The sequence below is a fragment of the Maylandia zebra genome, linkage group LG10 (assembly GCF_041146795.1).
Source record: "Maylandia zebra isolate NMK-2024a linkage group LG10, Mzebra_GT3a, whole genome shotgun sequence".
Lineage (NCBI taxonomy): Eukaryota > Metazoa > Chordata > Actinopteri > Cichliformes > Cichlidae > Maylandia > Maylandia zebra.
The window spans coordinates 21,154,457-21,171,091 of record NC_135176.1 but is presented as its reverse complement, the minus strand read 5'-3'; the positions used below and the strand labels follow the sequence as shown (position 1 = coordinate 21,171,091).

General features: G+C 39.2%; 1 protein-coding gene across 1 annotated transcript; it reads right to left on the bottom strand.

Moving 5' to 3' along the window:
* Window positions 1-3,155: 3,155 nt before the first annotated feature.
* On the bottom strand, window positions 3,156-14,617 carry grxcr2 (glutaredoxin and cysteine rich domain containing 2). Its single transcript, XM_004550338.3, has 5 exons — window positions 14,125-14,617; window positions 13,453-13,636; window positions 11,483-11,592; window positions 6,147-6,374; window positions 3,156-4,446 (listed from the first exon to the last, which is right to left on the bottom strand). The coding sequence occupies exons 1-5, from the start codon at window positions 14,179-14,181 to the stop codon at window positions 4,273-4,275; spliced, it is 753 nt and encodes a 250-aa protein (XP_004550395.3). The 5' UTR covers window positions 14,182-14,617; the 3' UTR covers window positions 3,156-4,272.
* Window positions 14,618-16,635: the final 2,018 nt, after the last annotated feature.

Sequence of the window (16,635 nt, the reverse complement as noted above, 5' to 3'; positions counted from 1 at the left end):
GAAGTGGGAGCCCACCATCACCTCCGTCATCAAGAAAGCCCAGCAGAGGATGTACTTCCTGAGGCAGCTGAAGAAATTCAACCTGCCAACACGGACGATGATGCAATTCTACACTGCAATCATCGAGTCCATCCTCACCTCCTCCATCACCGTGTGGTACGCTGGAGCCACTATCAGGGACAAACAGAGACTGCAGCGTGTTGTGCGCTCTGCTGAGAAGGTGATTGGCTGCAGACTCCCATCTCTGCAGGACCTGTACACCTCCAGGACACTGCGGCGTGCAGCCCGGATCTCAGCTGACCCTTCTCACCCTGGACACAGTCTGTTTGACCTGCTCCCCTCAGGCAGGAGGCTCCGGTCCATTCGCACCAGAACCTCTCGCCACAAGAACAGTTTCTTCCCCTCTGCTGTTGGACACATGAACAATAACCACATGACTGTCCCCGCCACTAACACATGACCCTACGCTGTGTCACTGCATCATTTCATGTCTGGCACTGATCACCACCTGCACTCATGTATATATCTTTCTACGTAGCACTCATAATTCTTATTCTCATGTATATATCACATGTATATCTCATGCACATATCTTTCTTTCTACATAGCACTTTAATTCTTATTGTTTGCACTGAAGCACCGCAGCAAATTCCTAATGTTGTAAACCTCAACATCTGGCAATAAACCCATTCTGATTCTGATTCTGATTCTGATTCTATGTGTTTGTATTACTAGTCTAAGCAAGATTTTTTTTTGTCTTTACCAGCCCAGAGATGTTTAATAATGAGTCCTATTATTTTTGATTTAATAAAAGCTCAATTAGAAAAATAAAGTAAAATAAATTCATAAAGTGTTTACTGAGGGTTCTGCATAACCCGACATCCATTGGCAGCCAGTGAGGATGCTCCCTGCTGGCCATTAAGAAGAATGTATGTTAGGTCACGTCAGCATTAGGGATGGGTATCGTTTAGGTTTTATTCGATACCGGTGCCAAACTGGTACTTTTGAAATGGTGCCGGTGCTCGAACCTGTGCTTAAAGAATGGAGAACACAAACTTTGTCCAAAAACCTCTCATGTTTAGCTGTTTTTTTGTAAAAAGATAACAATTTTATCTTTTACGTTAACAAACGTAAAATGATTGGCTAGAATCTGAAGTGTATCACATCTCAGGAAAAAAAAAGCACCAAAATAAAGCACCGAAATGTGCGCTGCTTTTCGGTCTGGTTACTACCGTTTATGTCAGAACCGGTGCCAGATACCGGTACCCATCCCTAGTCAGCATCGGTGTCCTTTTTTCATACCCAGAAGTTGCTCCTATTTTTCATAAAGTCTGTAGTCATGAGGCATCACAGACAAAACACTGTGATTCAGTCTATGAGTACATGAATTGAATAAGTTCCCAAACCTAATCAGACTCAATCATACAATTATGATTGTTTCGCTAAAAATAATTTTTTACACACTTTGATTTCCTGCGCTCAGTGATGCCAGAAATTTGAGTGATTGGGACAGGTGAAGTGGGATGATATTTATCAGACTTAATGGGCTGTATTCCTGTTTTTGGGTACCTATGCATAATTACAGTGCATGGAGGTCATCACTAATTCTCGGTGACTGGCTGGAGCACGCGTCCAGCTCATCTATATCCCTATAGAAATCTTTTAATAATTATGTCTAAGACTCAATAAGAAGTGCTAATTTTTCTTTTTGATTTTTCTTTTATAGTTTCCTTAGTTGTACTGCAATAAGACCTGATAAACATGACATTTCTTGGATATGTGTTGATATTACCTCACTAATACATCCTGGGACATATAATCAAATGTACAAGAGCATTTTCTTTACCGAACTTTTCTTTACTTTTCTACCCTTATTAAAAGTAACACTTGTACACACAGCTACCCTTTTTGAACTTACAAAGTGTGTGATTTCCATTCCCCAGTGAATATCATCTGTCTCAATTCCCCTTTCTGGAGTCCTATAAACTTACGGTATTTAGTGTTACACTTGAGTGTTTTTGCCTTCTCCCTTATCACTGTAGGTCCTGCAGGATAGAGGCCAAGAACAGTGGCAGTGACCCAGTTTCCCCTCACTCTGGTTTACCCCGTGGAATACTGAGTGAGAAGCGCTAAAATGACAACGTTGGAAAAACACAATTTTAACTTCTGCATGGGTGGCAGATTTTTTAAGCAGAGAAAGAGAGTGAGACAGAAAAAGAGAGAATATAGAGTGAAAAAAGAATAAGAGTGTGGATTTGGGCTACCGTGGTCATCCCAGAAATAGACAGAATCTGATTGCTGATGGGGCTTTTGACCAGGCTGTTGCTAACCCTTATAGTTTCCTTTTAAACAGAATAAAATAGTTGAAGCCCAAGCACAAATATAGGTGCAGAGGCAGGGATAGAGGGCTCTAATGGTGCTTGTCTGGCATGACTTTTTGCCACTGACATCCCAGAAGATGTGGTCAGTGCTATTGAAAAAGAATTTGATTGATCATCTCTGCCTTGCCAAATAAAGGTAGTGGTGAAAAATGCTACTTCAGCAGCCACTAGAAAATGTCCTGGGGATCATTGCAGTTCAGATTTGATTATAAAGGCATACTAAGGGGAACCTGCTGTTTTGAACTGGAAACTATAGTCAAATGCACAGACATGAGAAATCCTCTGATTTTGGACTTTAAAGTTAAACTTTAAAGACTTGAAAAAACCTCATGGGTAGATTTTATTAGCGCTTGCAATGAGTTGATGTAACCTTGCAAAAATCAAATGCATGAAGGTGATCACTCAAAGCTGACAACAGCAGTGTCAGAGCTATTAAAAGCCTTTCCCAGTGAGGCAAAAAGATTTAATTTTGTTTTCCTTTTCTGTTAAATCATCCTCAAATGTCATGATAGAAAGTAATATGGTTGATTGCCTTTGATTTGAGGTGCAATGAATACGATGCAGAGACTGGGGATTATGTGGCGTGTTGCATGTTTCCTATTTTTCAAATTTGTAACAATAAACAACTAACTCACAGTAAAAACAGCCATCTGAGGAAAGACTTTAAGGTAATCATACATGTATGATTGGAGACAGAGAGTGATGCATAAGGCTCAGTTAAAAGGCAGGAGACTTTTAGGAATAAAGTCAATAAAACATATGCTCACTGCAAGCGTCACTGTTTTAATAGATGAGATCTGAAATGTTGCCATGAAAACATGTCTCCATGGGGACCCTGGGATGTGGATTATACAGAGGACAGAGTAATCTGATCCATACAACAATCCTTTTTGCATCAAAAGCTAAACTTTAAAACAATAATGAATGAAATAAAATAAAAAAACATTGAAAAGGTATTCAGGTATTTTTATTTAATTAATTCACCCCCCAAAAAATGTGTAGACATATCTTTAAATGATCTAAAAGTGTTACAAAACAAACCCAATCTCCTGAGCTGGTCTACAATAAATCATTTCTGTCATTTAAATCATTATTTTCATTCATATTTTCATCCATAACACCTCTTAGACTTTTTATTATTAACACACCATCTGAAATCAATACTGAGAATGTCAAACATTTATTATCTGTTGAGATGAAAAGTGGTTTAAAAAGTTTGCATATTTACCCCCCACCAACAAGAAAAGCACGCACATCTGTGTTGCAGTAACAACGTTATTTGGGGGGAACTCACATTAAACATCATCTCCTGATTATTGCTGTCGCCGTTTATCAAACAGTCCCATTTGTCTCATTCCTCTCTGTATTTTTCTAAAAAATAATAGCATCAATTATCCCGGTACAACCCATTATGTTCAAGTGAAAAAGGTTTCAGTGTCTCTGGTGAATAGACAGGGGAGCTATGAACAGGGAACCCTTCCCAGTAGACACAATAAACTGTGAAATGTTTGCATCATTTTAATTAAAATGATAACTCTGTTGTGGAACCAGGTTTTATCGGGATGAAGGCAGCAGATGCAAAGTAACGTGACAACAAAAAAAAGCGATTATGTATTTGTGTTATCGCAAGCCATGTTCACTGCACACAGTAATTGTATTTTATGATTTTGTGCCCACAGTCACAATCCCCCTCTCCAATGTCCAATGATGGCTTATGTTTCCTAGTAGTGCACCCCACCAAGAACGTTTTGGATTAGAGCAATACTGCCACTGAGACAATTCTGACAAACCCGTAGCACACTGGGCTTACACTCACTCAGCCACACACTCTCATTCACTCACTCACACGCTCGCTCTCTCACTGCCAGATATGGGTGTCAGCCAAATGGTGCTATTTATTGGAGCAGGACTGGCACTTCTCCAGACCATAGGGGTAGCAGGCTTGGCAACGCAGATCACTGATGGACTCATTGAAGCGGTTCGCCAGCATGGACAGCTTGCTACCGTGACACAGAGAGCAGGGAGCGGAGCCTGAACCACCACAATGCTGGCAGCTGTCAGCCTCCTGGAGACAGAAAAAACACATTAGGAGATGGAAGAGGGGTCCTGTGAGGTGAGCAAAGGGGTCACAAAGGGAGGAAGGGGTGAAAAGAAGAGGGGATGCAGGGATAAAGATTGAGCTGAAAAGGGGAGTCGGTCAAGTTTGAAGGAAAGGCTCACGTCCCCCATATCTGAAGGCCTGTATGAAAAATGTGCGCAAATGTTTGTTGCTTTTGAATTACAAACATCTGTTTCTGATAATAAAACACATTTTTCCACTTAAAGTTAACACAAACATTTACAGTGCCACCAAAGGCCGCGTCATAATCAGCAAACATTAACGCCGCTATCATGTATAACTGACGTGCCTGCTGGCAAAACACTAGAAACCTTAATGATACAAAGAATTTTTCCAATAATATTTCTAATTAAATGGCTGTGGTAAGTAGCTGTGCTGCAGGATAATGTCCAGCCAGTCTGTCATTTATTATACCCAGTTGGTCATTATTGCAAAGTTTACAGTAATGAGCAGCTGCTCTGTATGTTATCAACCGAATGATGACTGAATAGAAACAGAAGCTGAGCTGTGAGGTTACATTTGAAACAGGATAATTAAAGAAAACAAAACATATTCACTTAGATCCTTCATGAGTCCCAAATTGTTGTAAAAGGAAGAGCTAGACAGCTTGGTATGCAAGGGTCAGCCAGAAAAAAGTCTATAACACAAAAGAAAAAAAGTCAACAACAACAAAAAACCCTCTAAAGGTGCTGCTTTAGTAGGGCCCATTATTTGCTTCTATATGAGTGCAATACAACAGAGTCGTATAAAACAGGACACGGTATTTTGCAGCAGAAAGCAGCTACAAAAATAAAATGGTGCTGAAATTCACAAGGCAAAGGGGCAGGTAAGGTTTGTCTTTCAATTACAGTTTATGTTCTCACTTATAGCTTTGGTGACTCCAAGATAAACATAAGGATGCTTGTATATACAGCCATTATTATTTCACAATCAGGTTCATGTCCAGATTGTTGTCCAACAGTTGCAGAAATTTTTCATGTATAAAATCAAGTGTGAATCTAAGCTCTTCTTGGAAAAAAATGAAGACGGTGAATATAATGAATTGCCGCTGCTAAAGATGGTGAAGAAGAGAACGGAACAAACAGGAGTGAGATGACGAAATATAAAACAAAAAACAGGCTGAGAATGAACTTGTATGGAGGCGGAGAAAATGCGAAAATAACAAGAGAGCTGAGAAAATGATGGAGGGATAAGAGAGAAGAGAACAGTAATCATCCAAGGAGGTGAGAGGGAGGGAATAATAGCGACCTGGGTATCCTTGCTGGCTGGTAAGCAGCAGGCAGATGCTGCAAGGGCAGAGTAAAACTGTGGACTCATCAGTATTTGTTCACAGTTGTCAGATAACACTAGGACAATAGGTTGGTGGCTGTTGCAGCAGGACGGTAGAAAAGAAAGCGAATAAGGATACAAACAAGTTTGCATTTACAAGGAAACAGAGGAGACTTTGGTGTGAGGCAGAAACAGAAGAAGATCCTGCAGTTGTTTTCTTGAAAGCAAAGATAAAGTGAAGAAAAGATGGCTGAAGACACATGCAGAGAAAGTGGGATGGGGAGGAGGACATGGCGAGAGTGAGAAAAGCAAGAAACAGAAATGGGGTGATAAAACCTTACCACACCACTGAGAATAATTTGACCAAGGATCATTACCTTGGTATCAGTGTCGCAGATCTGTTTCTCCTCCTTCTCCGCCTCCTCCTGTGTGAAAACTGCTTTAGCCCTCCTCCTGCTCCCCCTTTCCTTGGCCTTTGGGTATCCTTCCAAGTCAATGAGAGGCACTGTGTGCTGCCGAAACATTTCAGGCTTCTTCTGCGGTGCTTTAATAATGCGCAGATTGCTGGTATAGATGATTATCTTACCAAAGTCCAACACTGAGGACTGAAAGAAATGTAAAATATCAGATAATCCTGCATCATTTTCTATTAACAACATCAGTGCCATGTTGTTGTCTGTGTCTGTCTATGTCCATATGTCTCTCTTCCAGAATTATGAGTTTTGTTGGTTCATGATTTCTTTTTGGTTTTTAGGAAGGAATTTATGATTTTTAGTTTTTGTGTATTCTTGTAAGCTACAACATTAAAGTTGATTTTATTTCATTCATTCACATCTCCCCAGTCCTGCATCTGAGTCTGCATTCTGTCTGCCACACAGCTGTTTCATGACAATTAGGCCCAAACAGACAAATAATTTTAATTAACTTATACATATGCTAGATGTCATCTACATTTCCCAACTCCAACTGCTCTCTGATATTAAGAAAAAAAGATTTCATGTTGAAAAGTGTCATCGCTTGTCTAGAAAAACATGCACATCCGTAGTGGTTATCTAGACAATGAAACAGTGTATCTGAACAGGGCAATAGCCCTAATCAATGCTAACAGCTGACCTAATTGTCTACCTACCGGCACTGTTTTGGGGGCAATAATGTGCAAATATTTATTCTTTAATCTATTATTCATACCATTTTTGTACTTTTTATCCACTTTAAAGTTTACTGTGTTGTGTCTGACGTGGGATAGTTTTCCAGTTTCACTGTACTATTGTAAGTATGACTGTGCAATGACAATAAAGAGTTATCTTATCTTATCCTATCTGTAATAATGACAAATATTGATACTTTTTACATACATTATATTCACTGGCCACTAGTATCTGCTTGGACCCCCTTTTACCTGCTGAACTCCTTTATTCTTCATGGCATGGATTCAACAAAGTGCTGGAAACACTCCCCTGAGATTTTGGTCCATATTAATCTGACAGCATCACAGAGTCGCTGCAGATTTGTCAGCTGCACATTCATGATGCAAATCCTATTCGCTCTGTTGGACTGGGCTCTAGTGTCTGTGCAGGCCATTTGAATATATCAAACTCCTTGTTACTGTACGTTTAAGATTCCAGTTTGAGTTGATCTGAGCTGTGTGACATTTTATGCTATACTCCTGGAAGCAGTCATCAGAAAATGGATACACTGTGCCATTGATGGACATGGTTAGAAAGAATACTCTGGTAGGCTGTGGTGTTGGTACTAACGATCCCAAATTATGCCAAGAAAATATCCCACATACCATTATACCACCCCCGTTTGGTTATGCCAAATTCTGACCCCTATAATCCGGATGCTGCAGCAGAAATCGAGACCCATCAGACCAATCTTTTATCGCACAGTTTTGGAGAACCGCGCAAATAGACTCTGTGTTTGCAGCTGACATGACTGGATCCCAGTGTGGTCTTCTGCTGCTGTAAACCATCCGGTTCAAGGTTCGAGGTCATCTTCACCATGTCTATTTTAGAGCTTTTTTTAAAAAAAAGAAATTCTTCATTACATTTAACCCTTTGTTATTTTGATGGCTGCTTTCTGTGGGAACAAAGCAACCAGAGAAGATTGGCAACCTTCATCTTATTATGCAGGGATGTCTTGCTGAATCCAGACTCATGTTCACACTCTCTGTAGTATTCAGGATGATGTAAAAAAAAATAATAATAATACATATATATATATATGAAAATATGAAAAATATACAAGAAAAATAAAAGAAACATATTGATGCAATTTATCTCTCTTACTTTAAAACTGAGAGTGAAACCCTAAAACAATGCAGCCTAGAATTATCATTAAACCTTGTTAGGTGAGGGACCTCTGTAGAACCATTGCGCCATCCTTTCAATAATGCCCTAAAAGGATAAGCTAACTCCAGATTGCTGCTCTCTACTGATAAATGTGCTAAATACTGACTTGGTGACCAGGGCCAAGCATTCCTTTGTTTGGAGGATAAAGGAATGAAACTGACATCAAGCCAGCAGGCAATGTGGCTGACCTCCCTTTTAGCCTGCTGCACTAATGAAGCTGCTGCCGTTGTAGCTCAGTAAAAATGCATTTTTCAGTCAGATTAACAATTTTATTGCTTTTGTTGAACAAATTTCATTGAGCAGCATGCAGCTGATGTTCTAATTGCCTAAGATCCCTGTTTAATATTTTAAATCTGGATTGTATGTTTTGTTTTTGTGTAGCCATAAATTAATTATTACATAACTTTGCATTCACTGATAATTGTGTAATGCTTTACTGTGGTGTGTCTGCTTGCTTTTCAGTACATGTACTCTTACTATGCATGTGTATAGTGTAAAGTGTAAATCACTGAAATCAGTTTTTAGGTGTGACAACTGGCCATAAAACATATTGAGAAGATCATGTAAACAGTGTAAAAACAAAACAAAAAAATCTTGATCTGCATAATATAGAACTCAAGATTATTCATTAAACCAAATATATTAGAAATTTACAGTTAATTGCTAGCTCAAATCTGTAAAAGCTGCGGTATAGCTCGTTGGTGTTTGCAATTTCTTTTAGCATCGCGTGGTCTGACTTTGGGCTAAATTTGTTGAGAAGTCTGCATTGTTTTTATACACACCTGAATGCTCCAGAGCAGAAATCTTCTGCTTTCACAGAGGTGGTCACAGTTAATCACAAGCATCTACAATGAAAACTCTTTTTCACATGACAGAAAATCAAAAAAAAAAAAAAAAGTTCAAGAATTGGGTGGCACATAAATATAAGGAAAGTGCGATTAAGAGTTTATGAGTTTAAGAGTTTATTAAGTTTATAAAACATTAGTTTTTGTCTTGATTGGTATTTATTCTTGTCAAAAATTATTTTTAGTTTTCTTACATAAAAAAACTATTAATGAAGACAGATAATTGCTATCATTAAATCCAGATGGTGTATTTGCCAAAACTATAAATGTATTATTCTAAATCAACTGATGCATGTAAGTTTTTTGCACCACGGACCGGTTTATGCCCGACAATATTTTCACGGACCGGCCTTTAAGGTGTCGCGGATAAATACAACAAAATAAAACTAGTACCGGTACAGAAAAAAAGAAGATTTATTCATAACACACGTGAAAAGGCCTGGGAAAACTGAGTTAACGATAAAAACAATAACAAAATAACGCTGAAAACTGATAAAAACCCTGAAAAACATACATTTCTCTCGCGGCCCGGTACCAAACGACTCACGGACCGGTACCGGTCCGAGGCCCGGGGGTTGGGGACCACTGCTCTACAGTATATGCCACAAAGTAGCTACGAACTGCCCATGGAGACAACCCTTGATATTTGGTCAGCTGTGATGTGCTGTGATATACAGTACATGCTGTAGACAGGGATGGTTATTGCAAAACAATGTGATGAGAAAACTTTTACGAACCCAAAGTATTTGTTTGTGCATTGTATACTGTTTCATATACCAATCTGGACCAATCTGAATATCACCTGGTACAGCTGATACTGGCCAGCCTCTTTTTTATGTACACACTGTTCCACTGTAACCCTAGGTGTCTGTATATCAGTGCTTTCATTTTATATGCAGAGAGAAACAATGACACTTTATGCTTTCCATAAAGCATCATTGAGATGCTAATGACTCAATTTCGTTGCCAGTATGTTTTTTTGAGAATAAAAGTTAACTAAATCGTTCATGAAACTCTTAATAGCGACTGACTGTTTTGGTTCCAGCTCATTTAAACTGACAAGGGAATTAGAATCTTTCAGAATTTACAAAATCTGAATTATCAGAACCAAATGGACAGTGTCCAAAACGTATTTACTAAATTAATCTTTTTTTTGGCAAAACCTCGAACAATTATATACAGTTTGCATATAAACACATTTTAACTGCAGTGTGTCATAACAGCAATGATGGGTGGCAGAAAACATGCAGCACAGATGCCATTGCATTTAAAAAATGCTACAAAATTGTTCACATTTGTTGCTAATGACATGATAAAACCAGTAAACACCAGTTTGCAGTGCACAGACAGCAGTGAAAATAAAAAGACACTAAACACTTATATTAATTCATTAAAAAGAGCATGCTGCTTAAGAGATTAAGTGGTGTTGTATCTACACATCACAGATAACTGATGTGCTAGTACAAAAAAACATGCATAGTTACCATCTCTTTTTAAACAAAACTAACAAAGTTTCATAGCATTTCTGCACCAACAATGTGATTCCCATAGAGCCATTGACTGAAAACTTGTCATGCCATAGCATGGAGTGCACCCAGATTAATGTGAAAACCAAACAGTTGCAGTTTCACGACTTTCAGTAGTCCATAAGATTAAAAGCAGTCACACTGACTTCTGTGTTTTCTCAACCCTTTAAACGGACTTAGACCCAAATTTCAGGTCCTTATGTAGATTATTGCAGGAACAAGCAATGTTTTTTAACGTTTTTTACACATGTGTACAGTCCTGAAAGTACTTTGACACACTCAACCCCCTCAACTTTTTTCTGGCTGTCCTTCAACTCAAGGGGGGGCACTCATTAAGCAAGTGTAAAACACAAACTTAGAACGATCAAAGATGGGGTCAAAGCCTTTTCTCTGGTATTCTCTAGCTCAAAAATGTGACGCTGATGAATAACTATCTTATTTACCATATGCTGTAAGATGCAACAAGTCAGTGAGTCAAAAGTGAATGTTTTACTTGTATATGCGAGTAAAGCATTGATCTTGACCGTCATATATGATTTATTTGTAAGTTGGAAAATAATCTGTAGTTCAGCAGTTAACACGTTTGCTTAATTCACAAAAGTTTCCCAGCTCAGGATCAGGGAGAAGACACGAATGCCTGGGAGGCTTTCGTCAGAAAGGGCATCCGGCATAAAAAATCTGTGCAAATCAAATATGCAACCCCTTGCAAAAGGAGCAGCTGAAAGAATCTTTCTTTTTTTTCTCATGACATCTTCTTATGTTACAAATGAAGCACCTTTCATGAAATCTGACACCTCAGCCTAGACCTATGCATAAAGCACATTCCTAGCCTCACAATTCATGCCCAAACATAGAGTTCTTTAAATTAATGTAGTCTGAAAACAATGTGTTTAAAATTTTGAGAAAAACAGACATATATAATTGGCACTGTTAGTGAAAAACCTACAATAACTCAACTAAAATATAATATCAAATTCTGGATTTTTACCTTGCTGTCTCCCTCTCCTTCCTCAGTCTGGCCAACTGCAGGTTTGTAGCTGCCCATTCCTCTATATACATTTATTCTCTGGGCTATGAGCCCTGTTGGAGGATAGACACCTGGGTACAGAATAAAACATGTTGTCAGGCTAGAGTGAGAACTTGTATACAGTATTACAGACTCAAGTGCAGTTTTCATCTGTAGCAACAGCATGTGCTCTATTTCTAACACATCGATGTGCAGTGATCACATAGAGCCAACTACTGAAACCAAGCCTATAAACAGTGGTATCCAAAGTGGCTGGTGGGAGTGTGGACCAGCCAAAGACATCCAAAGTGGTAGAGTCCATTTCCTTAGAGCTGTTTTTCTTATTGGGTGTGGATAAGTTGTGGAACACTTAAAATATTGTGACCGTGTCCAATCAACTTGCAATCGCTCTGCCTTTGAAATGGTCGCTTTGAAGAGGGAGACGAGGCTTGAGGCCACTCTAGTCAGTTGCCCTCTTCAAACCAACTCTGTTGCATCAAAACAGTGATAAAATGGTGATAAAGTGGCAATAAGATGGGTTCAGATTGCTATCTGATTTCCCCAATCTATTTGTGATAATACAGCAATCGGCTGTGACAAATAATGCATTTGTTGCCATCTGTTGCAATTCTTTTGCCCTCTGATGTAGATGGCAACCAGTAGACCATGCAGAATTCACAACTCTCTCAGCCACAGACTGAGACAGATGGAAATAGGACAATACAATTTATAAATTTAGAATATCTAAATTTATGTAAAGTACAATCAAAGATGAAGATACTTCATTTAATCAATGACCATAAAAACTACTTAGAGAAGTGTACAGTTGATCTGCATAAAGCTTCAAGATCATCAAGCAAGAAACAGATGACTAACAGCTGACTAATCAGCAAAGTTAGGGGGTGGCTGTAGCTCAGGAGGTAGAGCTGGTCACCTACTGATCGGAAGGTTGGTGGTTCAATCCCTGGCTCCTCCAGTCTGCATGTTAAGTATACTTGGGCAAGATACTAACCCCAACTTGCTCTCTGAAGCATCCATCGGAGTATGAATGTGTGTGAATGTACTTAGAAAGCACTACGTATAGATAAAGTGCTTGTGTGATTGGGTGAATGAGGCATGTTGTATAGAGCACTTTGAGTAGAAAACCGCTATATAAGAATCAGTCCATTTAGTTAGCTGGTTATAAACTCCCATTATACCAGCTAATCTTAAACTTAAGTGTCCTAAAAATAATCACACTTTTCCTCTGATAAATAGTGTGATTACATTCTCAGATCATAAGTTTATTTGTTAAGTGTTTGAGTCCCACATTGTTAGCTCCACTTCAAAAAGAGTTTTACTAACGCCAGCTAATAGCAGCAAAACCAACAATGCTAACCGACATAAACGTTCAGGATATTCTCAACAACTCACTTCAGTATCACTGTCATGAGACAGAAATGAGCTTCATCTACTTGTATTGTACACCTTTCATAAAGTTTTACAGCCTCCTCCAGCACAAATAGAAGTGGAAACCTGGCATATTTGCAGGTGAGGTAACACTGACACCTTACGATCACTACAGATGAACAGCAGCCAGAGAATTCTGCACTACAGCAGCCGCTATAGTTAGGACTATGCATTTGAACTGGGAGGGTAAGAAAAGAGAATTCAGCTGACTGAAACTACTGACATCTAGTGGGGAAATTTTACACACAGTACCTTTAAATACATTGATTAGGCAGTCAAATAATCATCTCGGTCACCAACATCAAAATGGGCTTTAAATTCATTTTATGCTACTGGATTCATGCTACTGGATTAACTGTGCATGTTTTTACTTTAATGGGGAAAAAAAGATCACTTTATGCAAACTACTACACCTTGCTTGCCTTGCCTGCTCCCAGTTTACATGCAGTACTGCCCAAACAAATAATCCTAAGGGCAACCATGCATATAAAGTAAAAACCCACTCTGTTGGTCTCCATGAGTGTCCTCAAATCCGCAGAGCTGCTCCATCTCGAGGTGGCTGGGAGGGATTTTGCGGTGGATAAAGCTGTGAGGGTATTTCTCCTCGGGGCTGTCCAGCTCTTGACCGTCCTCGTACACGTGCTTCAGCACTCGGCCACTGTAGGATGATGCCAGCTTGAACCTCACCTGTAGTTTGGAGTGGAAGGTAACATCTTTGATTCCACTGCTTGTTGTTGCTTGTCACACCAAAAACATTAATTAGTAACTAATGAGTGATTAATAAGTAACTGTAGAGTTTCTTTTATCTTATAGTACAAAGCACATTGAGGTGATTGTTGCTGTGAGTGGGGCTATATAAATAAATAGAATATAGGTAGGTTCATAAGCAGAAAAATATGGTATCTGACCATGTGTGCAAATATTTGCAGAATGTTAATACACACATCAACAGTCCTGTGTCATTCTCTATTTGCAGCTTCACAACATGAGCTGCAAACAGAGAACTCTTTAACTATGTGCTTAGAATCACCTGCTAATAGTTTTGCAATTGTTTAGAAAAAAGAGAGAAAGAGGAGGCTTGATAATTGAAACGACCTTTACAAGTCTTTTCCTCTGAAACATTTATAACGGTGAAACCTATAATTTCAAAATAAAGTGGTGTCATAAGAACTCACCTTTCTTGGTTTGGTGTCTTCGTAGCGCTGATTCAGTTTTCTCTGGAGTTCCTCCATGATGGCTGATTGAAGAGTGGATGCAGAAAGGGGGTCACTCCATCCAATGAGCTCCTTACCTTCTTCTAGCTGGACAGCGTGGAGCCTGCTGTGCTGAAGGGTTGTTTGTAAGGATGGATAAATTCAAACTTGGATTAATATACAGCTCGATGGAAGCACAGCAGCCGGACTAAAGAGCTGTAAGTAAGGAGTGGGCGGATGACAAAGATAGGATGGCAATGCTCTCTCTCTGTGTCCTGCTTCCAGAGTTTGCCTGTACCTGCTGTTTTAAGGGACCCACCTTTCTAGCTCTCAGTGCTAAATTATTCACAGATAGATCGAGTGTACAAAAGGGTGGTTGCGAAACCAGAAGCCCTGTCATCAAATAATTATGATCACAAAAATAGAAAGCATTTGGAGCCTGCGTGTTGCTCTGTGTGTTTGTGTGCAAAATGGAGAGAAAGAGAGAGTAAGGCAGTGAGTATGGGTACATGTGGGAGTTGTTAGATAGTTGTAGCTGCAGCCTGTCATTGGACAGGAGCCGAGAGTATCTGTGGTGGAAAGTAAACATGGCATTTGATGTCTGTTGCTGTCATAAAGAAAACATTTAGCCTTATCAAAATATCTCTATAATTAGCGAGCTTCAAGTGGCATCTGACTGAAATAACATATTACTTTTGGAATGTGTCTTCACATTATTAACAAATTGAGTGGCTCATCCCTGAAAGTCTAATCTGAAGTGCCCTGGAAGTGAAACACTAGTGTTCTAATTTATATGTGCTTGGGTCTGATTGATGGAAATTTCATCAACAAAGAGTGAACACAAGGCTCCAAGAAGACCTCTGTGTGACCTCTCAGTGTGAGTCTGTGCTACCTGCAATATGAAGGCACCTTCTACATATGAGTCTTTCAAGTGGACTATGCAATAGGATTATAAGAACTTTCCCATTATATCTGTTATCCATGTCTGCAAATTGAGGGAATTCTGGCATGATGTGCCCAGAATCACCACAACCTCAAAATCACCTTTGCTCCATGAGTTAAGACTTCACAGACATTCCAGAAGATTTTGGATACAGAAATATCAGCTTAGGCTGCTGCCCCCGCGACCCGGCCTCGGATAAAGCGGATGAAGATGGATGGATGGAAATATCAAATATCCCAAATGTTAGTCCTTCACAAAAAATTGAAGGTTACTTCAATGCAGACATGAAATAAATATTACTAAACATTGGTTTAGGCTTCAACATTGTGATTTACAGACATGAACTTAGAGCAGCGGTCCCCAACCTTTTTTGCACAACGGACCGGTTTATATCCAACAATATTTTCACTGACCGGTCTTTAAAGTGTCGCGGATAAATACAACAAAATAAAACCCAGTACCGGTACCAAAAAAACAGATTTGTTTTCATAACACACAGGAAAAAACCCAGGGAAACCGAGTTAACGATAAAAATGATTTAAAAAATAACGATAAAAACTCTGAAAACCATAAATTTCACATGCGAGCCTCAACACTCGTGGCCTGGTACCAAGCGACTCATGGGACACGGACCGGTACCAGTCCATGGCCCAGGGGTTGGGGACCGCTAACTTAGAGCACTCCTCTGTGCCTTTTCTGGACAAACGTCAAGCATGAGTAAGTTCAAATGGTACAGAAAAATGACCACAATGATTTTTTATATGAACATTTTATTGATAAAGTAATATGGGATTCAAATGTTTTGCTTTATTGATCTTTTTGCTACCTATAGTTATAGTATAGTGGAAAAAAGTTTTCATAGAACTCTGTGAAGTCCAGTGAAAGCTAACCCTGCTGCTAAACAAATGAACTTGATTAATTGGTCATCTGCAAGTATGAACATACATCTTTTTTGAGTGTATGATAAAACAATGTCACAATCAATGAACTACATCACAAACTCTACAGTCCCTTTTCTTTAAAAAGAACATGGCAACATAACTTAGGTTTGCAAAGTTGCATCTGAACAAACCACAAGACTTCTGGTATAATGTCCTTTTGCAAACCAGAGCAAAGTGGGAATGTTTGGCCATAATCCACTGCACAGTGCAAAAAAGAGCACAGTATATCAGCACAAATACCTCATACCAACTGTCAAGTACTGCCATAGGACCTGGGAACCTTGAGGTCATCGAGTCAACCATGAACTCTTCAGTTTATGTTCCAGAGTCATATGTGATGCCATCTGTCCAATAGCCAGAGTCATGTGACAGTACGATGACCCCATTATTAACAAAACATCTATAATAGAATGGCTGAAAAAGGCCCAGGGAAGGTGCAGACCTCAACCCAATTAAACTGCATTTAATCAACAAGATTGATAAGCATTAGTGAGACCTTAGAGTTGTGAATAAACAAATGTCTGCAAATTTCAGTGAATTCAAACAACATTGTAAAGAATAGAGGGCCAGAATTCCTCTACAACGATGTGGCAGAGTGATGAGGTCATA